At 44.7% G+C, this 23,602-nt stretch overlaps 1 protein-coding gene across 4 annotated transcripts in view; it reads left to right on the plus strand.

Annotated features, from left to right (window-relative positions):
* LLGL1 (LLGL scribble cell polarity complex component 1) overlaps window positions 1-23,602 on the plus strand; it is a 97,000-nt gene that overhangs the window by 66,402 nt on the left and 6,996 nt on the right. For all 4 annotated transcript variants that reach the window (XM_072597079.1, XM_072597081.1, XM_072597082.1 and 1 more), the window contains exons 12-19: window positions 3,824-3,977; window positions 8,159-8,263; window positions 9,603-9,895; window positions 12,147-12,300; window positions 13,342-13,495; window positions 14,387-14,670; window positions 17,780-18,044; window positions 22,931-23,045. In XM_072597079.1, coding sequence (XP_072453180.1) covers window positions 3,824-3,977; window positions 8,159-8,263; window positions 9,603-9,895; window positions 12,147-12,300; window positions 13,342-13,495; window positions 14,387-14,670; window positions 17,780-18,044; window positions 22,931-23,045 — 1,524 coding nt within the window. The remainder of the gene's footprint in view (window positions 1-3,823; window positions 3,978-8,158; window positions 8,264-9,602; window positions 9,896-12,146; window positions 12,301-13,341; window positions 13,496-14,386; window positions 14,671-17,779; window positions 18,045-22,930; window positions 23,046-23,602) is intronic.

The following is a 23,602-nucleotide window of genomic DNA, read 5'->3' on the forward strand; positions in this document are numbered from 1 at the left end:
CTAGCTATGTCCTCAAAAAATCCTGATTCCTCAAAAAACAGAAAACAAGTCAGTTATGTCCTCTAAGCCTCAATTTCCCTCCCTTAAATTGAAATTGGGCTGGATTTCGAGGTCTCTTCCAGACCATGGCAAGGTGGATATAGCTCTGAACTTGAGCCAGATTGACCTGGGCACATACCAGCTCTGTGACTCTGAGCCACTCACTTAAATTCTCAGTTTCCTCATTTGTGAAATGAAGAAAACCGTATAGAATGGCATAGTACATACGAGGTGCTTTGTAAACCTTAAATTACTGTACAGCTTTTGGCAGGGACGGTATTTCCTGACGACCTTGCAGGGCCAAGGCTGTCCTGGACATGGACGCCATTGACTGAGGTGATCCAAGAGGACCAGATGCAGAGCAAAGACTTGTCTCTTCCTGCTGCCCCTTGGTTTTTCCCCTTTACACTGGTCTTGATCCCAAGTTCTACTCAGGCTTCAGGTTATTAGCCTGGAATAAGCCTGGGAGAACTCCTGAGTGTTCCCTCCTCAAGAATTAAGCAGGATTGGTTTGAGATTTGATCTATTTCTAAATGGCCCTTCCCCAGCCTGCTCTCCCTGAAACCAAGAAACCCAGGAGACCAAGTCCCTTTCCTGCTCTCCATCCCACACCAGAAAAAAGTTGGGGCAGCCCTTCTCTACCATTCTGCCTCCCACCTTGAAAATAATAGCTAGCATTTATCCAGGCCTGTGCTGGAGTCACCTCATGAGAGCTGATTGTTAAATATTTTGTGTGAGCATTTACTCTTCAGAAATCAGCAAATGCTACGAATCAGGGCTTGATTTATTGTTTTGCCAATTATTTAGACTGAGGAAAGTGATGGAAAAAATGTTAATAATACAGATTAAACTTGAAAGTGTGTCATGCCTGCTTTTTTCCCCCGGAAACCTAGCGGTTAATCATTTGCCAACATACATGGCACTTTGAGGTTTGCAAAGTGTTTTACAAGTTCTCTCTCTTTTGATTTTCACAACAACCTTGGGAAGTTGGTATAATTCTTTTATATCCTTTATTTTATATATTTATGTAAATTATACATATTTTATTTTGTATTTATTTTACTCATTTTCTTAATGAGAAAACTAGAGCAAATAGATTTAACTGACTTGCTTGGGGTTGCACAGATAGATTTTTGTGGTTGTCAAGTTGTTTCAGTCCTGTCCAACTCTTTGTGACCCCATTTGGAGTTTCCTGGAGGGTTTGCCATTTCCTTCTCCAGTTCATCTGACAGATGAGGAAACTGAGGCAAATAGGGTTAAGTGATTTGTCCAGGGTCACATAGCTAGAAAGTGTCTGAGGCCGAATTTGAACTCAGGAAGAGGAGTCTTCCTAACTCTAGACTGGGGACTCTAGACATGGCACCACCTCAGCGATTCCTCTGCTATTTCAGAGAGATGATTACCCTGGGGACCCAGCTAACTTGTCCATGGTCACATTTCTAGAATGCGTCAGAAGGAATTGAACCAGAAGAGTGCCACAACCAGTCCTCTATCCACTATGCCATGACCCGCATTTTATAGATGTAGAAACGAAGGCTTAGAAAAATTAAGACTTGCCCAGGATCACACAACTAGTTAATGTCAGAGGTGGGATTTGAACCAAGTCCAGCATCCTCTTCCTGCTGCCACACTGTGCAGTATGCATTAAGGTTTGTGTGGTGCTTTATAATTAACAACGTGCCTTCTCCCATCTATGATCTCATTGGAATCTCTCAATGGCCCTGGGAAAGAGGCAGTGCAGATATCATCTCCATTTTACTGAGGTAGAAACTGAGGCCCAGACTTAGCCAATTCCATAAAGTTAGTGGTAGAGCCAGGGTTCGAAGCCAGGTCTCCATCTCAGTCATTCCTGCCCCTCTGGTCTCCTTCATCCTTCCTGGCACTTCTCTTCCTGAGATCCTATGGCAAAGCCTTCCCAGGAAGAAAAGGACTCCTCCCTGGAGCCCCCAGGGGCTTTCTCTGGGATGGGTTTATTTAGATTGCTCTGTTTTTACAACCGGGGCTGGTTTTTCTCCCCATTTCTTCCTGAGACCTGAAAATCCAGCCGTTCCTCGCCTCAAGGGTGAGAGAGTCTTTGCTGGTGTGGTAGTCTGGATTGGAAACCACCCTGGGGCAGGAAGAGAGGTTGTCCCGGAACTGGGGAAGTCTCAGCCTCCTACAGGATCGAACCTGCCAAGAAGTGACATCAGCAGAGGTGACTCAGCTCCATCCCAGGAACAGTGAAACTATTCCTTACTTCCTGTTTCCTGACTCTGGCTCCCCATGAATTCATGCCTTTGAATCCGTTTGAATGGGGTTCCTAAACTGGGTTTCCCTCCTTCTCGTTTCTCCCCTCCAACCCATATACTGGCACTTGGTAACTTCCCTGTGAAGGTGGATACTATGAGGGTCATAGCCAAACCAACCCCTCCCCCCCCAAAACAATCCACATTAATGCAGCTAAATACCTTCTAAAACTCAAGTCTGAGTTTTTTTCTGAGTCATATGCCTTCCCCTCACCTCAAGGACCTTCATTGCCTTCAGGAGAAAGTCAGAATTCAACCTGGTCCTCATAATCTTCCCAAATCTGGGCCCAACTTAAATTTCTAGTCTTGGCCACCTTTTGCTTCTTGTGGCCCAACTTTCTACGTCCCTCTCATAAGCCAGCGTTGTTCCTCGGTCTATAATGCCCTTCCCCCACCCTGCCCGACCAGCAAGGTTCAGCCCAAGCCTCCTCACCTCCTGTCCTGACAAGATCCACCCCCTCCCTCTCTAAGCTACATCAGCCATTGGCACAAAGCCTGGTGTGAACCAATATTTATCGACCATCTAGTTCATGTCTAGCCCAGTGCTGGGACGGTAAAGTTTCATTCCTACCTTTCAAGAATTTAAGATCCATATATCTTATGGATGTCTTATGAGTGTCTGTCTCTCAAATCGCACTAAGTTCCTTGAGGGTAGGGACCATGTATTCTGTTTCTCTACTCAACCCAGGGCTAGGCACCTAGTAGGTACTTAGTAACTACTTCATTGTGTGGCAGTCAGTCCATGCTTTTGACTCAACCGATAAGATTTCACACACAAACTTATGGAACTTATTACCCCAAAAGTCTGCAAAGTCTGGCCTTTTGTATTCAGAAAGGCTTTGAGGAGAGAAGGGAACAAACAGTAAGTTATGAAGTACCTACTATGTGCTAGACAAGTGCTTCACAAATATCTTATTTGATTCTCACAAGACCCTTTATCCCCATTTGGGTCACACACCAGGGGCTGAGGCAGGATTTGAACTCGGGTTTTTTAGCACTCTCTCCACTTTGCCACCTGTGTGCCTAGGTGCCTTCAGACACACGGATGAATGTCAGTGGCACAATGGAGAAGCAGCTCCTTTTCTGTTATGGGCCTCACTGTCAAGTCTTGGAGCATGGCCTCCTGCCCCTCATCCCTTTCCTTCACTGCTCAGAAGGGGCTGGATGGCCATCGTCTCCAGCTGGCTGCTACATAGGATCCTTGTGGCTTTCGCTGTCAGTTTTTAAATCCTCATCTAATTTGCTCCTAATTGGATAATTATGCCTCCTGGAAGCCCGGGAAACTCACTAAATGTGCTTTAGACTCAGCATTGAGAGACAAAAGGTTGCTTGCTCTCCAACTCCCAACTTCTGTTTTGAATCCAACTTGGTAGGCCAGACCTGGTGGCATGTAGGGGTTCTAGGGCAAGGGTAGCATGTCACCTTGGGGCTTAAGAACCCCATTTTCCTGGTGCTCTTCCTGATCCTTCTGAATCTTTCCTTTCCCCTCCCCACCCCAGCCACGAAGATGGGACAGTACGGTTCTGGGATGCCTCAGGAGTGTCACTGAGGCCACTCTACAAACTGGGAACAGCTAATATCTTCCAGACGGACTGCGAGCATGCAGACAGCCTCAACCAGGCCAGCGAGGAAGAGTGGCCCCCCTTCCACAAGGTAACTTTGCCTTTCCCCAAGCACTTGCCTCTCTCTTTCTTAGTGGGGCCCCCTCCACTCTGTGCCCACTGAGGAAGTATTTCCCCTTACCCCCTTCCGCAAAATAACCTTTCTTGCCACTGTGACCTCTTGAGGGACTGACCTCCAGAAGAAACCCTGTCCCCTTTAGTTCAGACCCTTTGGGAGATCTGTTCCTTCTTCTACAAGGTAATGTCTCCCTTTGCTTTTTCCTATCACTGACCCTCTAAGGGAATGATAAGGCAGCTAGGGTGCTCAACTTCCCAGAATTGATCTAGGAGACATTCTCCATGAGCCAACTTCCCAAGGATCCTAGAAGTGAGCAAGAGGTTTCTTGCCCTTGTTCCCAGGGCTCAGTCTTATCTGAAGACTCATCTTCCTGAGTTCAAACCTGACCTCAGAACTTACTAGCTTGACAAGTCACATAACCTTATTTGCCTCAGTTTCCTCATCTGTCAGATTAGCTGGATAAGGAATTGGCAAACCACTCCAGTGTCTTTGCCAAGAAAACCCCAAAAGGGGTCACAGAGAGTCAGACATGACTGAAAAATGACTAAACAGCAAACAGTTTGGGACAGTGAGCCCTCCTGACATTCCTTGCCCCAACACTGCTCAACTCTCTAAGTTTAGAATCCATCTGAATGAAACAAGTGATAAATATCACTTCTACCACTGCCATCATAATTAGATACCTCACTCTGGGATCTGCTCCTCTTCCCCTACCCCCAACTGTCACTCATTTCAGGCCACAAGTATGCTTTATAGGATTTATTATTCCTAAAGAATTTCCACAAAATCCTCCCTCCAATGTCTCATTTGTGTTTTAGATATAGTGGGTTCTCAGAGATTCCACCTGTGGCACGTGAATTCTAGAAAGGCCTCAAGGATGGTTGTAGCAACAATTACCCTGTTGTGTGAGGGCTGGCCTGGGTAAATGGAGAGAGGCTTATCACCGGAACTGGGAGGCAGAAAAACCTATGAAGCATAGCAAACTGCAAAAATAATAGACTTAGAACCTATGTGCCTCCATCTTCCATTCTGACAAGGTGTCAAGTGGTAAAAAAAAAAAAAGGGGGGGGGCATGTCTCTAACATTTAGTCATGGATGCTTTAAATGTGAGGTCTTTGTCCAGCAATCAATAAGCTGACGCACTACTAGGGACACTGTGCTACATCCTGATTGACTTTCTCATTTTAAGTGAAACCAAGAAATATAAGGTCATAGCAGTTAAGTGGAAGGATGCCTCAAGATCTCACCTCAGAGAAGTGAGTAGAGAACTTATTTTCATCACATGCTCTGAGGCAACAAAATTCATTAAGAATAGTAACCAAGCATCTACTAAGCTCCTACTCTGTGCTCAGAGTTGGAAACAGAAAGAAAGGCAAAAGCAGTCCCTGCCTGAACGAGCTCAAAATCTATTAAGGAAGACTGTGCAAACCGCGCAAAACATTCAAGTTAAACTGGAGGTAATCTCAAAGGAAAGACACTAGCATGAACAGACTGACTTTTTGTAGTCTAAGATTTTAGCAGAGACTCGAAGGAAGCCTTTGGAGGTAGAGAGAATCCTAGGCCTGGGGCCACCAATGAAAATTCAGGAAGTTACAAGATAAAGTAGCGATGGGGAACCTGCGACCTCTAGACCACATGTGGTCTTCTAGGTCCTCAGGTGACTGAAGGTCCACCCTCAAGGACCTAGAGGACCTTGAGGCCACAGGTTCCCCACCACTGAGATACGGTGTCTTGTGTGTGGAACAGCAAAGAGGCCAGTATTGGTGGTACATAGAGTATGTGGAAGGAAATAAGGTATAAGACTGAAAAGATGGGAAGGGACCAAGATATGAAGGGCTTTAGAAGTCAAGCAGAAAATTTTACATTTGGTCCAGGAGGTAATAAGGAGTTCCTGGAGTTTATCAAGTAGTATGTGTGTGTGTGTGTGTGTGTGTGTGTGTGTGTGTGTGTGTGTGTGTGACAGAGAGAGAGAGAGAGAGAGACAGACAGTCAGACTGGGGCTTTAGGAAGATCGATTGGGTAAGACTTAAAAAGCGCTGGATGGGGAGAGGATCCAAACACCATCGTAAGAAAGGAGATTGACTATTAAGACAAAAACGGCTGGTAACTGATGTGGGAGTTATTCCAGAATCAGCTGTTGAAGTGCAACAGCCTCAACTGGTATGAGCCAAAGTCAATGCCAAGTTAGTAGACAGGGTTAAGCTGAGAAGACACTATATAATCATAGCTGCTTAATCCTGGCCTGATTAAAAGGAGCCATCAGTTCTTCAAAAATGTTTGTTGTTGTTGAGTCATTTTCAGTCATGTCTGACATTATTCAGAGAAGGGATGTTCAGTTGTTTTGGTCATGTCTGACTCTTCGTGATCCCATTTGGGGTTTTCTTGGCAGAGATGCTGGAGCGACTTACCATTTCTTTCTGTAGCTTGTTTTACAGATGAGGAAACTGAGGCAAGCAGGGATAAATGACTTGCCCAGAGTCACTCAGCTACTAAGTGTCTGAGGGCAGATTTGAACTCAGAGAGATGAGTCTTTCTGACTTCAGATCCAGCATTTTATCCACTTTGCCACCCGTCTTCAAAAACAGACAACAGTAAAGACCTTGATTGCAGAAGGAAATGGCAAACCACTCTAGGATCTTTACCAAGAAAACCCCAAATGGGGTCATGAAGAGTCGGACATGACTGAAAATGACTGAACCGCAACTACAACTGAAAAAGACCCTGATTATAGTTTCCGCAAATTGGAGTGGCCCAGATATGCCATTTTTTTTTCCTTAGGACATTCATAAACACAGCTGGAAGGAGCAAGCATGGTACAGTATCAAGATGATAGGCTTCAGAGGCCCTAGGTTCAAATCCAGCCATACCATTTAACTTCATGCAAAACATATTTCCGTGTTAGGTTGTGAAAGAAAACACAGACCAAAAAGAAAAAAAAATAGAGTGAAAAATAATATGCTTCAGTCTGTCTTCAGAGAGCATCAGTTTTTTCTCTGGAGGTGGATAGCACTTTTCATCACGAGTCCTTTGGAATTGTCTTGGATCATTGTCTTACTGAGAAGAGTCAGATTATTTATAATTAATTATAGTACAATATTGCTGTTACTGTGCACAAAGTTCTCCTGGTTCTGCTTATTTTGCTTCGCATCATGTAAGTTTTTCCAAGTTTTTCTGAAATCTGCTTGCTTGTCATTTCTTATAGCACAATAGTATTCCGTTATAATCATATACCCCAACATGTTCAGCTGTTCCCCCATTGATGAACATCCTCTCGATTTCCAGTTCTTTGCCACCCCAAAAGGAGCTGCTGTAAACATTTTTGTACAAATAAGTCCCTTTCCCCCGCCTTTTTTAAAAAATCTCTTTGGAATTCAGTCCTAAAGTGGTATTGTTGAATCGAAGAGTATGCACAGTTTTATATATAACCTTTTGGGCAAATTGATCTCCTGAGTGATTGGATTACTTCACAATTCCACCAATAATACGTTAATACATTAAGCGTGAGAGGGTAGTTTTAAAGACGCTCTCAGGACTGATACTTCAAGACATTGGAAAGAGTTGTGCAGATTCCAGAAGAATAGAAAAGGCCATAAAAAGTTCTCTTAGTTCTCCGTAGCACAGGAAAAAAGAGGTAACAAGAGCTGGTAACCCTGAATTACAGTCTTACGTTTTCTTGTTTCTATAAAAATATCAGAGGACAATCCCAGGGCATCAAAGGCATCCTTCCTGAAAAGATGAGAAGTGAACAGACAGGCTTTTGCAGACTTTCAATGGAAGACCACACCTTCACAGTCACCCAGGAGCAGTACAGAGCCAAGAAGATCCCACTGACTATTGTTTGCGAATTACCTTTTTTAAAAAATGATTCAGCCAAATTCAGCCTCAAAGGCTCTCCACCATGGAGTGTCTTTTTGTGTGTGTGTTCTTAACATCTGCCACAAACATGAGCCCGTCCACCTTTAAAGTTCTGCTGAATAAACACATCCAGTACCACATGATACCATGGCACTGCTGGCATCTTTTGGCAGCTGGGCAGCTGAGGGGTAGGGGGAATGAAGAGTTGGGGGCCACAAAGCCTAAGTCTTCTGTGTGGTTATACCCTTGGTCTTCATGCCCCTCCTCTGACCTCTATTCTCCTTGATCTGTCCACTCAGGTGGGGTGTTTTGACCCCTACAGCGATGACCCCCGGCTTGGTATTCAGAAAATATCTTTGTGCAAATACACAGCCAAGATGGTGGTGGCAGGCACCGCTGGACAGGTAGGTGGTTCTCTCTCAGTCTGATCCCAGTCTGAGGTCTCAGAGAGAAGACTTTGGAAGAGGTGGGTAAAGGATCAACGGGGCTCAGGAGAGAGCAGGCTGGCTTCACGCCCTTCATTCAACATCCTTCTCAAGGACCTGGTAAGGGCCATGAATGAAGTTCTGCCCAATGGAGCCAAGTAGTGTAGCATCTCGAGCTTCTCACTTGAAGTCAGGGAAGCTTGGTTTGGATCCCACCTCAGATGTGACTGTAGGCAAGTCACTTAATCTCTCTCTTGTTCTCAGTTCCTCTGCTATAAAATGAAGGGACTGGACTCATTGCAGTTCAGTTTAATTCAGTAAACATTTATTAAACACCTACTATGTGCTAGGCATAGCACTAAACACCAGGGATACAAAAAGAGATAAAGGACAGTCCTTGCCTTGAAGAAGCTTATGGTCTAATGGAGAAGACCACATACAGACAGTTACATACAAAGCAAGTTATATATAGGATAAATGGGAAATAATTCATAAAGGGAAGGCACTGGGAAGACTTGCTCTAGGAGGTGGGATTTTATTTGGGACTTAAAGAAGGCCAGGGGAGTCAGTAGTCAGAGAAGAGGAGGGAGAGTGTTCTAGGCCTGGGGACAGTCAGAGAAGATGCTCAGAGCCAGAAGCTTCCTGTGTGTAGCTCAGCCAGAAGGCCAGCATCATAGGATTGAAGAGTGGGCTTCAGAGAGTAGGGTGAAAGAAGACTGGAAGGGTAGGAGGGGACTCAGGGTATGAAAGGCTTTGAAAGTCAAGCAGAGAGAACATTTTGTATTTGTATCTGGAGGCAATAGGGAGCCACTGAAGTTTATTGAGTAGGAGGTGATGTGATCAGACCTGTGTTTTAGGAACATCTCAGTGCCCCCTAAGGCACTTTCAGCTCTAAGTCTATGGTGCTACGAGTACAAAGAAGTCCAAAGCATGATTCCTGCTTACAAGGAGTCTCTAGTCTAGTTCAGGAGATGCAATGGACATGGACAGCAAATTAACAGTACCAGGCAGAGCATGTGCAGAGTCATCAGGGTTTGGTGAAGGGAATGATAGGAGTGATCAGGGAAGACTTCTGCAGGAAACTAGATTTGAATGGGCAGGGCTTTGAGTAAGGAAGCTATTGCATAGTCCAAGCAAGAAGTGATGAAAATGGGACCAGCGGTCATAAAGAGGAGAGGATAGATTCAGGAAATATTACAAAGAAAAGCCTGACAAGCCTCGATCGCTGACTGGAGGGGAGGGAAGGGGTCCAAGTTTTGGGGGAAGTGGGATAGAAGTGATGACCTCTCACCCTCCTGTGCCTTCCCTGCCCCCCCAGGTGCTTGTCATGGAGCTGAGCGATGAGAATTCTGAGCACCAGGTCAGCATTGCCACCATGGACCTGTTACAGGACCGGGAAGGTTTTACGTGGAAAGGCCATGACCAGCTGAGCCCCAAGAACGGCTCCCTGGCTTTTGCCCCAGGCTTCCAGCCCATTGTGCTGGTGCAGTGCCTGCCCCCAGCAGCTGTGACAGCAGTCACCCTGCATTCTGAGTGGAACCTCGTTGCCTTTGGGACCAGCCATGGTTTTGGACTCTTTGACTATCACCGCCGGAATCCAGTGCTGGCCAGGTATGGGACCTCCAGCAAGCAGAAGGTGGCCAGGGGCCAGCTCCTCATGACAATGAGGCCCTTGGCTGTTTGGAAGAAGCACTTCTCAGTTGGAATTTTACAAGGTGTTGGAGTCTCTTAGTGAGCCTTTCTTTGCCATATGGCTGTAACTGCTTATGGGGAAGTGGGCACTTATGGGCACTTTAAAGTGCCAGGGACAGGTGGAAAATGACCAGGGGCCACCCTTGAACTTGAGGTGTCCGAAGGAGTTTTCCTCTCTTCCCTCTCTCATCCTAAAAGGCTGTATGTAGCAGTGGGCAAAACCATTCCTTCCCTCTGTGATCTGGACCTCCAGGCCAAACCCAAAGATTGTGTGGCCCCTTTTCCCCAAGCCTTTCTCTTTTCCTGCTGGGCAGATGCCTTCCTGCCTGGCCAGAGGAAAGGAGAAAGCTGAGAATTAGAATCCTGCTGACCATTAACTTCTCTGTGGTTATTCAGGTGTGTTTGACCCTTTGTGACCCCATCGACAACATCATACTAATACTGTCCTTGAGATTTTCTTGTCAGTTCTCTCTTCAGTAGATTAAGGCAAACAAGGTGAAGTGATTGGCCATAGCTAGCCAGTGTCTGAGGTCAGATTTGAATTCCTGACTCCAGGCAGAGCATTCTATCCACTGAGCCACCTAGCTGCCCCAACCCCTTCTCTACCCACAGCAAATTTGGCAAAGAGCCACCCACAAAATATGTTCATACATGATCTGGACAGATCTCCCGTCTGAGAAGCTTTTCTCCTACAATTTGTCATAGTACCTTAAAATTTACCAGAAGAGTTTCATTCCTTTGACTCTTTAAAATTTTTCTGACTTTCAAAAATCTCTCGTTTTAGGTACCTCTTAGATTGTTATCAGTGCACATCTAATATTCGTTTGTTGGCTTTTACTTTTTCTAAGTCAGCCAGCTGAGAGTTGGAGGTGGGTAGGAAACAGACCTTTGAAAGTGAGAAAGAATCAATAAGTAAAGGAATAATCATCATAATAGATAATATTTATAGTGCTTACCCTGTGCCAGGAATTGTGCAATTTACAATTATCGCCTCATTTGATACTCACAACAACCTTGGTCGGTGACTTCTATTATGTTACGGGTTATCATTTTATAAATGAGGAAACTAAAGCAAGTAGAGGTTAAGTGACTTGCCCAGTGTCACATAGCTAGTAGGTATCTGAGGCCAGATTTGAACTCCAGTCTTCTTGACTCTAGGTCCAACACTCCATCTACTATAGCATCTAGCCACCCCTTTAAGTAAAAAAACCACTTAACCCTTTTTCTGAGTGCTCACCCTGTCCCTACTCAGTTGCTGCTTTCAGTTTCTTTCTCTGAGATCCCAGGACTTGCCTGGATTAAGTTCTGTGGCATCCATAGCTCCCCTTTGCTCCCATCCCCATCCCCATCCCCTGATTCTTGTACTTTCTCTTGGGTCACACTTTGCCTTAGGCAAGTCAGTTACCTTTTTGAAAACTCAGTTTGTTTACTTTTATAATAAGAGGATTGGTATTGAAGAAGAAAAAAATAAAATTAGTCCAAAAAATAATAAAATACAGGAATTGGACTGGATGATCTAAGATACTTTCTAATTCTGATATGTTATGAAAGTAATCTTTCCAGAGTGGAATCTGGATTATTGAAGAAAAAAAAAACAACCAAGGGCTTTTTAGGTAGTGCTTAACCTAAAAGAATGAATTGCTAGGGTAAAATTTGTTTCTTAAAAAGCCTGATGAGGAAGTCATTAGAACCCAGAGCCTTCCTTGGTTATCTATAAGATACAGTCCAGGAGAAATAGGACTATCTACTTGGTCTACTTGTACTCTACTGGGGAAGCTGGTAGAGCTCCTTTCTAGGAATGTGAAGAAAGAATTGAGAAGTTGAAATAGCTCCAGTTCTGGAAAATATTTAACAACCAGCTCAACAGAGGAGGTAGGGGAAGATGCATGCACGACACCCTTTTATATTTAATCTGCATTATTATCCACCACTTTCTTTAGGCTGGACAATCCACAAAACAGTTGTTAAGGGAACTAGAATGAAATCAAGCCCAGATTTGTATATAGCATTTGCCAGTTTCCAAGGTGTAAATGCCCACTCTGAAAATTTAATGATCAGGTCTCAAGAGCCAGTCTGAACTGGCTCCAGTCCACCCCTGAATAGCTTCCAAATTCCCTATTGATCCCTCAGCCTGGTCAGAGAGGTGAATGAGCTTCCTGCCTCCATCCAGGTGCACCCTTCATCCCAATGACTCCCTAGCTATGGAGGGGCCGCTGTCCAGGGTCAAGTCCCTGAAGAAGTCCCTGAGACAGTCCTTCCGGCGAATTCGTAAGAGCCGAGTCTCTGGCAAGAAGCGGACCAACCCAAATAGCCCCAGCAGCAAGGTAAGAAGAAGGGATGGGGAGAAACACAGCAGTGACACTGAGCTGCAGGATACAATGGAGGAGTCTTATCCAGTGGCCTCAGACTACTCTGGTCCTTCCTATAGAGGACCCTGGCCCAGGCTCTGCCAGGCTCATGGCATGATAAGTAAGCCTCCTTTCTGAACTTCAGTTTCCTTATCTCAAGATGAATGTTATAGCTCTCACATTCAAGGGACTCTGCCACCCTTGATGTCCCATTCATTCACACTGCTACATTTGGGACTGACTGTGGTCCGCTACCAGAGGAATTTTTAATTATAAAAGAGGAGACTAGAGAGAACAGGGAAACTAATCACTAATGGTGGAATTTCAAGCATTAGCCACAGGCTAATGGGGGAGATTGGGTGGTGGGTTTGAGGGGTGTTTTCCAGCCCTTTAGGAACTCCAGGGGGTGGGAGGCTGGGATGAGAAGAGTGAGATGGAGACAGAAAGAAGAATCATGGTTTGTCACTTCATCAATTTTTCCAAATTTATGTGTTTTCAGTTTTCAACATTTCCTTAAGTTTTAAATTTTCTCCCCCTCCCCCCCAAGATGGTATGCAGTCTTCTATGGGCACTACACATACATTCTTATTAAACACATTTTTACATTAGTCAGATGGCATAGAAGAATTATAGTGAAAGGGAAAAGCAAAATAAATAACAAAAGAGAAAATGTTTCATTCTGCGTTCTGCACTTTACAATTTTTAAGAAGCAAATATTTGGTGATAAATGTTTTGTGAAATGGTGGAAGCATTGCTTTTGGGGAGAGAAAGCTCCCATCAAGAAGGTGTTTGTCCTTCCTGAGGGACTAAAGGGCCAAATGGAACCTTATTGGATGGGATCCAAGTAGTCAGTCAGTATTTAAGTGCCTACTAGGGGCCAGGTACTGTACTAAGTGCTGGGGATAGAAGAAAGGTTCTTTATGAAGAATTATGTATCCCAAGATGAATGTGATGTGCTAATGACTTGGCCTGATCCAAGGACATCGGAACTTCATCCTCATGTTCCCTCCTGGCCAGGTACAGGAAGCCAATGCCCAGCTGGCTGAGCAGGCCTGCCCTCACGATGTGGAGATGACCCCTGTGCAGCGGCGGATCGAGCCCAGATCGGCCGATGACTCGCTCTCAGGCGTGGTGCGCTGTCTCTACTTTGCCGACACTTTCCTCCGAGATGGTAAGGCTAGTGTGGACTGTGGAAGGAGGTGGTCTCTGATCTCTGCTCCATTGCTATCCCTCCACCCAGAGGCAATGTGCATCAATGGAAGGATTATAGGACCGGGAGCAGGGAGACATGGGTTCTAATATTCTCTATAATTGCCCTTCCTACCTCTCTATTTTTTAAAATGTTTTTATATTTTCTATGTTTTTAAATAGTATTTTATTTTTAAATTTTTTATTACTTATTTTTATTTTATTTTTAAATTTTTACTATTTAAATAGTATTTTATTTTTTCCAATTACCTGTAAAGATAATTTTTAACATTCATTTTTTAAAATTTGAGTTCCAAATTTTCTCTCTCCCCTTCCCTTAAAACAGTAAGCAGTTTCATATAGGTTATATATATGCAATCGTAAATATACTTCCATATTAGTCATGTTGTGAGAGAATAAACAGACCAAAAGGAAAAAATTATGAAAAAAATTAAGTGGAAATAGTGTGTATCAATTTGCATTCAGACTACATCAGTTCTTTCTCTGGACGTGAATAGTAATTTCCATCACAAATCCTTTGGAATGTCTTGGACCATTGTATTGCTGAGAAGAGCTAAGTTATTCTTCGTTGATGATCGCACAATGTTGCTGTCACTGTGGACAATGTTCTGGTTCTGTTTACCTCACTTTGCCTCAGTATCAGTTCATGTAAACGTTTCCAGGTGTTTCTGAAATCTGCCACGGTTATAATGTTTGATGAATGTCCTTTGGAAAGTATGAAGTACTAGATAGATGCGAAGAATGTGTTAATGTCATGATTGTTCTGGGCTATATCTTAACTGCAGTTTGGAGAAGAGGACATTTTGAATTCTTGTCTCTCTCTCCCCTTCCTATTGTGTTTTCCCCTTCCTAGCCACTCACCATGGCCCGACCATGTGGGCAGGCACCAACTCAGGGTCGGTGTTTGCTTACGCCCTGGAAGTTCCATCTCAGGAGAAGTTCTCCGAGCGAGCAGTGGAGGCAGTCCTGGGAAAGGAGGTGCAGTTGATGCACCGTGCCCCGGTGGTCTCCATTGCTGTGCTGGATGGGCGGGGAAGTCCCCTTCCTGAGCCCTATGAAGTGTCCCGAGACCTAGCCAAGGCCCCCGATATGCAGGGAAGCCACTCTGTGCTCATCTCTTCTGAGGAACAATTCAAGGTAAGGGAGACCAAGGGGCTCTTAAAGAACCTTAAAGAACATCTTCCCAAGAACCTCTGCTACCACCTCCTTTTTATCGGTCCTTCCCAAATCCACTCTGTTGTTTATTATATTGCTTTAAGAACATCACTGCCCCTCATATCAAATACAAACTCTTCTGCCTGGCATTGAAGGCCCTCCCCAAGTTTAACCTCATACCCTTCCACCCTGCTTTCTGTTTTTAAATTCTCTTATTTTTTAACTAATTTAATTGTTTAATTAGCAAGCATTGATTTCCATTTCTATTCTCCCCACCCCCTCAGTCCCCAATTTAAAAAACAAAACAAAACCCTTGTAATAAATATGTATAGTCAAGCAAAAACAGATTCCCAGATTGACGATGTCTGAACGTGCCCGTGTCATTTTGCATCTCCAATTCATCACCTACCGGTCAGAAGATCAGTTAGTCAATTAGCATTTATTATGCACCCACAATGTTCCAGGCACTGTGCTAAAGCAGTAGGAATGCAAACCAATCTCATCTCCCAAGGATCCATGGTCTAATAGAGCAGGCAAACAACTATGTTCAAACAAGATCTAGATAAGTTGGAAATAATCAATAGCGTGATTATAATCAGAGCACCAGCCCTGGAGTCAAGAGGACCAACCTCCGACACTTACTAGCTGCGTAACCCTGAGCAAATCACTTCATCGTCTTTGCCTCAGTTTCCTCATCTGTAAGAGGAGCTGTAGAAGGAAATGGTAAGGCACTCCAGTATCTTTGCTAAGAAAACCCCAAGTGGGTCACGGAGAGTCAAAGATGACTGGAATGATTCCACAGCTACAAAATCTGTAGAACGAAGGTATTAAGGTGTTAAGGGAAAGACTTCCTGCAGAAGGTAGAATTTTAGCTGGGATGAAGGAAACACAGAAGGCTAGGAGATAGAGATGAGGAGGGAGAGAGTTGCAGGCATGGGGGAATAGGGAAAATATTCAGAAAACACTCTGAATACTCAGAGTTGGGAGATGGAGTATCATGTGCAAGAAATATCCAGGTGGCCAGTGTCACTGGATTGCAAGTATGTAGTGGGAAGTAAGATATGAGAATCCTGGAAAGGTAGAGAGGCACCAGGTGGTTAAGGGCTTTGAATGCCAAACAAGATTTTCTATTTGACGCTAGAGGTGATAGGAAGCCACTGGAGATGGAACAGCATGGTCAGACCTGTACTTTAGGAAGAACAAATTGACAGCAGAGTGGGGTGGGGACAGACTTGGGGCAGGGAGACCAAGCAGAAGTTCTTTGCAGTAGTCCAGACATGATATGATGAGGGCTGGAAGTGTACGTTCATCCTTTGTTGCGAAGAAGACCATGCCATCAGAGGAATAATGACATGACTTGTACTTGACTTTGTTTTGAGTGAGGGAGGGCTATGCAGGTCACCAGCCTCACTTCTCCTCCAGAGCCATCTGAATCCAGTGACCAGGTATTCATCAGGATGACTGGAAATGACCCAGGGTGAGGCAATTGTGACTTGCCCAAGGTCACACAGCTAGTGAGTGTCAAGTGTCTGAAGTGAGATTTGAACTCAGGTCCTCCTGACTCCTACACTGGTGCTCTATCCACTGCACCACCTAGCTGTCCCCTGATGGTCATATAAGAGAGAGAGAAATAACCTTGTTAAAATGATTTCCATTGAACAAGCAGGGTGGTATCAAAGGAGAGAGAGGGGTATATATGAGAGAAGGTAAAACTTGGCCTCAAATTGGATAAAGAGGTGAGAGGAAGGAGTTGTGGATGATACTAGGTTGTGAGCCATGGTGATTGGGAAGAGAGGGAAATTGGGAAGAGGGGAGGATTTGGGGGGAAATATGATAAGTTTGGTTTTAGACATGTTGAGTTTAAGATGTCTATAACACATCCAGTTCAAGATATCTAATAGGCATTTGGAGACACAGGCTGGGACTAGATAAGTAGATCTCAGAGACAGGATAATTGAGTGGGTAGCACAGTTCATCTGGAATCAGGATTGGTCATGGCATTGACCCAACCTTCTTTCCAGGCTTCTCTCCACAAACCCTCCAGAGGGGCTAATCTCACCACATACCATCCACAGTCCACACCATGTTTATAGACCCCTTGCCTTTGTTCATGTCGCTCCCCTTTACTCCTTCCTTCCATCCAAAATCTGCCTGCCCATCTCAGCACCTACTTCTTAGAACTTTCCCTAATCACCCCTAACTATCAATGAGCTCTCTTCTCCCAAAGCATTTACTTTCGGTATACCATAGTCTCTCACTTGGTTTCTTTAGATATTTGTTTCATTCAGTATTTCCCAATTACACTAAAACAGTTTTTTCAACATTTGTTTTTAAAAATTTTGAGTTTCAAATTTCAAATTCTCTCTCTCCTTCCCTTCCCTCCCTGCTTAGGAAGGCAAGCCATATGATATCAATTATGCATGTCTCACTTGATTTCATGGTTCTGATTGGCTCCCTGAGCTTCTTGCTTTGTGGTAGTTTGGTTTCCTCAGCTGGACTGAGGTACTGGAATGTGTACCTGCTGTCTCTTACATCCAGACTAGCACAATAAGCCCCAGGTGCAGGCTTGTGGAGTTGACTTCAATCTCCAGTGTTTTATGATGGGAAGAGCAGTAGACTGGGGAGTCAACTGGGTTCTAGTCCTGACTGTTCATTATGTGAATGGCCAAGTCACCCACTCTGAGCCTGTTTCTTCCTTTACAAAATGAAGTGGTCAATCTATATGATCATTGACCTTCCAATTCTAAGAGTCTTAAGATTCCAAGTGTCCTTCCCCAGGGGTCAATTCTTCCCCTTCTATTGGCTCAGATAAGGCCAGCAAGGTTGACCAGTGAGGATTCAGCCTAGTCTCCAAAGCTCCTAAGATATAAGGAAATCTGTCCCCAGCTCAATGTCCATCAGGCCTGGCATTAAGTCAGATCTACACCCTCCCTGCCTTGGCCTAGCCCGCTTCACCCAATTTACCTCCACTATGTTAACTCTGGGCAGTTTAGTCTTACGGGTTGCTCTGGGAATCAGAAGGATAGGCCAGCTACCTGTAAAATCTTCGCATGACACCTGTTGGCTTCTTTCCTCTCCTCCTCCTGCCAAGGTGTTTACGTTGCCCAAGGTCAGTGCCAAGACCAAGTTCAAACTCACAGCTCATGAGGGCTGCCGGGTACGGAAGGTGGCTCTAGTCACCTTTACCAGTGTGGCCTTTGAGGACTACACAGAGAACTGCCTGGCCTGCCTCACCAACCTTGGCGACATCCACGTCTTCGCCGTGCCATCCCTTCGGCCTCAGGTGCACTATGACTGCATTCGAAAGGAGGACATCAGTGGCATCGCTTCCTGTGTCTTCACAAAATATGGGCAAGGTAAGTGAAAGGGCAGGGGAGGCACTGGCACCTTCTCTGTTAGAGTGTAGGAGGGTGGGGAGGGAATCTGCCTCCCAGGCATCCCCTTGGCAGAGTTTCTCTTTGGGGTTTTTTCTTCTCCTCATGGTGTCTAGACTGTGCTCTGTTTCCAGAGGGCCTTGCTCTTGGCTGCCAGTCAACCAATCACTGATAAAATAATCAGCAGATTAAGAGTTCAAGGTGTTCCTTATATGCATTTTAACACAGGACTCTTAGAAGATTCCGTAGTACAGTTATCCCTTCTACATCACTGGAGTGAGTGGTGAGGCAGTGCCCCTGTGATTGAGAAAATCCACATAAAAATTTTTGGCCCTCCCTTCATACCAGAAAAGTCTGAATTTTTCTTCTTCTTCTATAGGGTCTTTTCAGTATTGTTTTGTAAAATTTCGGTTAAGTATCTGATCATAGGCTCTGTGTTATCTGTTCGCCTTCGCTTCTACAAAACTCCCCCAACACTCCATTTAATTTCTTAGGCTGACCTGAGATATATCAAAACCCTGTGTTGGGGAAAGTCGATGTGGAAGGGATAACTGTACACGAAGGGAGACTTTGAAGCATTTTGCTGGGCAACAGCGGAGACATATTTTAGCTAAGGGGGCTGTTCAAAACACATCCTATAGGCAGCTATCTATTTCACCTAGCCATCAGCCCAACCTTGCTTGGATCACTGTGTTGACCGTTTTAAAAAATCTGCACTTATTTAATTCTCTTTGAGTCAGGTGGGTTTTTGTTGTCTACCGCTCCCAGCCCAGAGAAACTCTTTGGTTGTTGGGTGGCAAGATGGCTTCACTCAAGCAGAGAGAATACTTTGCCCTCCCATTTCTTCCCCTACCCCATCCCACTGTGACAAAATGATTTGTTATTTCTGTATTTTAGTTGGGTCAGGGAAGGACGACACATCTCTCACTTTGTGGGTAGAAAATCCAAGGGTGGGGAGAGAGAGCACAAACTTGTGAAATTATTCAGACCTGGGATTGGATTACTTTAAAGAAGGGGTCCGAACGAGAGGTCAGTGAAGAGGGAAATTTCCACTGAGCTTTGAGACTAGGTAGGAAGGAGACTCATGACCTGGATCCCAAAGGTATTATGGTAGAAAACATGTATGCTAGCTCCTCTTGTGGTTATGTGATGGGTATGGGTCTAAGGAGATCAGAATGTTTGTAAAGCACTTTGTGGCTAAGGAGTAGAGTTCTATGTAGGTTCTGGGGGCCAGGGCTTCATTTCAGGTATATATCTTGGTACTATTTTGTGTATATATGTATATATGTGTGTGTGTATACATACATACATATTATATATATATTTCTGTCCTTTTCCTTATGACTAATAAGCCATCGCAGATGCCCAGTAGCATTCTAACAGCCTCCTGTTTGGGGGTTTTGGTCACATTATGGAGAGTAGCCAAGGTAATGTTGGTTAACATTCTAGCCCTGGCTCTTATGGTACTTATTTTGTGACTGTGGCCAGGCCACTCTTGCTCTCTGAGCCTCAATTTATTTTTCCAAAAAATGGAGTTGGTCTCTAGAATCGCCAAGACCCCTTCAAATTTTGACAGTCTTGATTCCTAAATGACCTCATTCAACAGTTTCTTCCTCTTCCTCTGTTGGCACAGATAAGGCCAATAAGGCTGACTACCCCTGACTTTGGCCTAGTACCCCAAACCCTGTAGTGGACTGTAGCATTGGACTAGGGAGGCACCTTGTCATGGCCGAGAGAGCTCTGGCCTTACAGTGAAAAAGATCCTGCTCCACCACTTACTAGCTAGATGACAATTTTAAGCCTCTTAGGGGCAAGGGCCTATTTCATCTTTGTCTTCCATTTCCCCAGCCCTAATTTTAAGAATGTCTAGAATGTTAATAGGTGCTCAGTTAAAAAAAAAAATACTTGTTGAAATGCTCAGAAGTCACTTGTCCTTTCTGTATCTGTGATTCCTCATCTGTGAAATGGGGCTAAAAATACTTGCTAGGTGGTACAGTGACTAGAGCACTGGGCCTAGAGTCAGGAAGATTTGAGTTCAAATCTGGCCCCAGACACTTACTAGCTGTGTGACCCTGGGTGGGTCACTTACCCCTATTTGCCTCAGTTTCCTCATCTTTCAAATGAACTGGAAAAGGACATAGCAAACCACTCCAATATCTTTGCCAAGAAAACCCCAAATGGAGTCAAGAAGAGAAAGAAACAACTGAACAATGACATATAAAAATACTGATCTTCCATCATGGGATTGTTGTAAGGGAAGCATCTTGTAAACCTGTGAAAGTCCAGGGTTCTTCTACAGCACTGTGTTGCCCCTAGTCAAACTTCAGTGCAAAAGAACTACAAAGTTCCAAAGAGATGGAGTTTCGGAATTGCTCTGTTGCCTTCCTGGGAATGATGGGTTTAGAGGGTCCTGGCATTTCATGTACTGCCCACCCCAGCCCCACCAAACTGGCACAGAATGAGCTGCTGTCGGTCCCTGCTTAGCCTGGGGCAGCAGGCCCCCCCACCTTGGGCCAAAAAGTAGCTAACAGAGCTTTGTGCAAGGAGAAGACACATTCAGAAATAATTGTTATAAAATAACATATATCCAGTGGGGAAAAAAGGTGCCATGCTGAGCATAGCCAACGTAGCTAAAATTAGAAAGGAAGCAGGTTAACTGGAAATAATCTCATTTCCAGGATATATGAAGAATTAATTTAAATTTACAATACTAAGACCTGTTCCCCAATTAATTAATGGTCAAAGGATATGACAGTTTTCAAAGGAAGAGCTCTAAGCCATCAATGGCTTTATCCAGAAAAGGTGCTGTGTGAGGTGTGGCATGGAGGGTTACCATTTGATAGGGATCAAGGAAATCTTCACAGAGTAGGGACCATTTGACTTGAGCTTGGAAGGAATTCAGCAGATAAAAATGGCGTATCTTCTAGGCATCTCAAGAGGAGCTGCAGGCAGGGCTCCTTCATTTTCTTAGACAATGGTATGAGGCTAAAGAAATGAGGCTGTCTTCCTTGTAGGAAAGCAGGTTCAGAATTCTCATAGCTCTTTCCCCAGCTATGCCTTGTGACTTTGGGCAAGTCACTATTAATAACAGCTAGAGTTAAAATAGTAATAGATTTTAATAGATTTTTAATTTTTTAAAATTTTTTTATTTTAATTTTAAACTTATTTTTAAAAATAAGCTTTTAAAAAATGAATCTTTTCTCATTTTATCCTCACTTACAACCTTGGGAGGGGGGAAAATCCTTGTTCAAAGCTATTTTTAATCTCATTTTACAAGTGAGAAAACTGTATGACCAGAGTCACACAGTTAACTGTTTTGAGGCCAGATTTGAACGCAGATCCTGGTGACTGAGGGGCCAGCCCCTATCCACAGAACTGTGTCGTTTGTTGTTCAGTTGTATCTGCCTCCTCATGGAGCCCATGGAATTTTCTTGGTAAAGATACTGACATTGTTTGCCATTTCCTTCTCCAGAGGTTAAATGACTTGCCTAGGGTCCCACAGTGTCTGAGAGAAGATTTGAAATCAGACCTTCTCGATTCTAGGCTGAGTACTCTATCCACTGAGCCATCTAGCTGCCCCACAGCACCACCTACCTGCGTCTAAGTAGCTAGCATTTCTATAACACTTCAAGGTTTGCAAAGTGCTTCACAAATACCTCACAATAGCCTTAAGTGCTGAGGTTATTTATATCCATTTCACCAATGGGAAAACTAAGGCAGTCAGAGATTTAACTGACTTCTCCAGTTTTACAGTTTTTAAGTGACTGAGACTGGGTTCCAACCCAGATCATCCTGTCTCCAGGTCCCACTCTCTAAATCACTTTCCCTCTCTCTTTCTCAATGTCTCCAAACAGCTACAGGGGACTAGGAGTGAGAGTGAGGGTCTGAGAGAGGGCAGAGGGGATGATTAGCCCTGATTCCTACTTAACCCTGAATAAGAATTAATAAGGCTAACTTGAGTTGTTTGTTTAGACCAGGGGTGGGGACCCTGTGATCTTGAGACCACATGTGGCCTGAATCCTGGATTCCGTCAGAGGGTCACACTGGAGGACCTAGAGGGGCACATGTGGCCTTGAGGCCACAGGTTTTCCCATCCCCTCATAGGCTTTCTTGGGGAACAGGCACATGAAATTCATTTCAGTCATTTTTTTCAGTCATGTCTGACTCTTCTTGACCTCGCTTGGGATTTTCTTGGAGTTGTTTGCCATTTCCTTGTCCAGCTCATTTGACAGATGAGGAAACTGAGGCAAAAAGGGTTAAGTGACTTCCTCAGGGTCATACATCTAGTGAGTGTCTGGGGCTGGATTTGAACTCTGGAAGATGAGTCTTCCTAACTCCAGGGCCAGTGCTTTATCCACCACGCCACCTAGCTGCCCTGCTTGAGACTCAATTAACAAATAAATATTGGGCCCCATTTAGTAATACAGAACAGAGAGGATTCAGGTCTATGAAACAACTAGAAAAGACCAAAGGCCAAACTTTGTGGTACAGCCTTTAAGAGCAGTAGGAGGTCAGAAGAGGGAGGAGGTCACTGGCCATCAGAGATACTGGGGAATCCTTCCTGGAGGATGTAATGCTCATTCAGTGCCAGAGAGATGGGATGGGAGGTGTGGCGGGGGAGAGGAGAGGCTCCTGGGAAAAGAAAACAGAGCAAAAGTGAGGATACAGGAATGAGTAGAGGGGATAGGAGACTAGATGGAGAAGTGTTTGTTTTTATTTAGTGTGACCTGATGTATTAAAGGAGACTTTCTGTCCCCTAGGGTATGTCTGTTCAACAAGTGTGGAAGGTGAATGTGGGGGTGGGGGGTGGGTAGGCATTGGCTAACTGGGAAGTTGCCCACTTCCCTCCTCCCCATCCCTCCCAACAGGGTTCTACTTGATCTCCCCATCGGAGTTTGAACGCTTTTCCCTGAGTGCCAAGAATATCACGGAACCCTTGTGCTCCCTAGATTTCATCCGACCTCATGATACCACCTGTGTCAGGTGCCAGGGGTGGGTGGGATGCTGGGGGTGGGGGAAAAGACTCATCCTGCCCAGGGCCTGATGCACAGTGAGGAGGGGTCATGGGTACTTGCCACCTCCTGGCAGGCAGAGACTCCAGAGATGCCTGCTACTGCCTCTCTCCCTTGAGAAGGATCCTGCATCTGCTTAGGGCCCTCTTCTAAGCCTCTCCAGGTAATTGAGACTCAAAAAGATGCTGTACCAATGCCCTCCTCAGGCTGACATTTTCCAAGTGGCCGCTAGTAGTACTGAGTGCCAGGAAGCCCCTGTTGGCAGCTTGGGTGCAGGCATGAGAGTTTGATATTGAACCAAGGGCAAGTGAAAGAATCCTTTGGAATCCAGATGTGTTTGGTGTCTAGATGTGCCAGCCTTTCAGGGAGAAGGGTTCTGTACCACGGCAAGATTGCTAAGACTTATCCTTGCCTGACACTTATGAATAATCTCTCCCTGTGAGAGCTAGAAAACTAGCTGTCCATGCTCCTTCCTCTTACCCCTGCATCCACAGTCTGGTGACCCTCTTCCAAAGAAATGTTCCCCCT

This window comes from Notamacropus eugenii, chromosome 3 (genome assembly GCF_028372415.1).
Source record: "Notamacropus eugenii isolate mMacEug1 chromosome 3, mMacEug1.pri_v2, whole genome shotgun sequence".
Lineage (NCBI taxonomy): Eukaryota > Metazoa > Chordata > Mammalia > Diprotodontia > Macropodidae > Notamacropus > Notamacropus eugenii.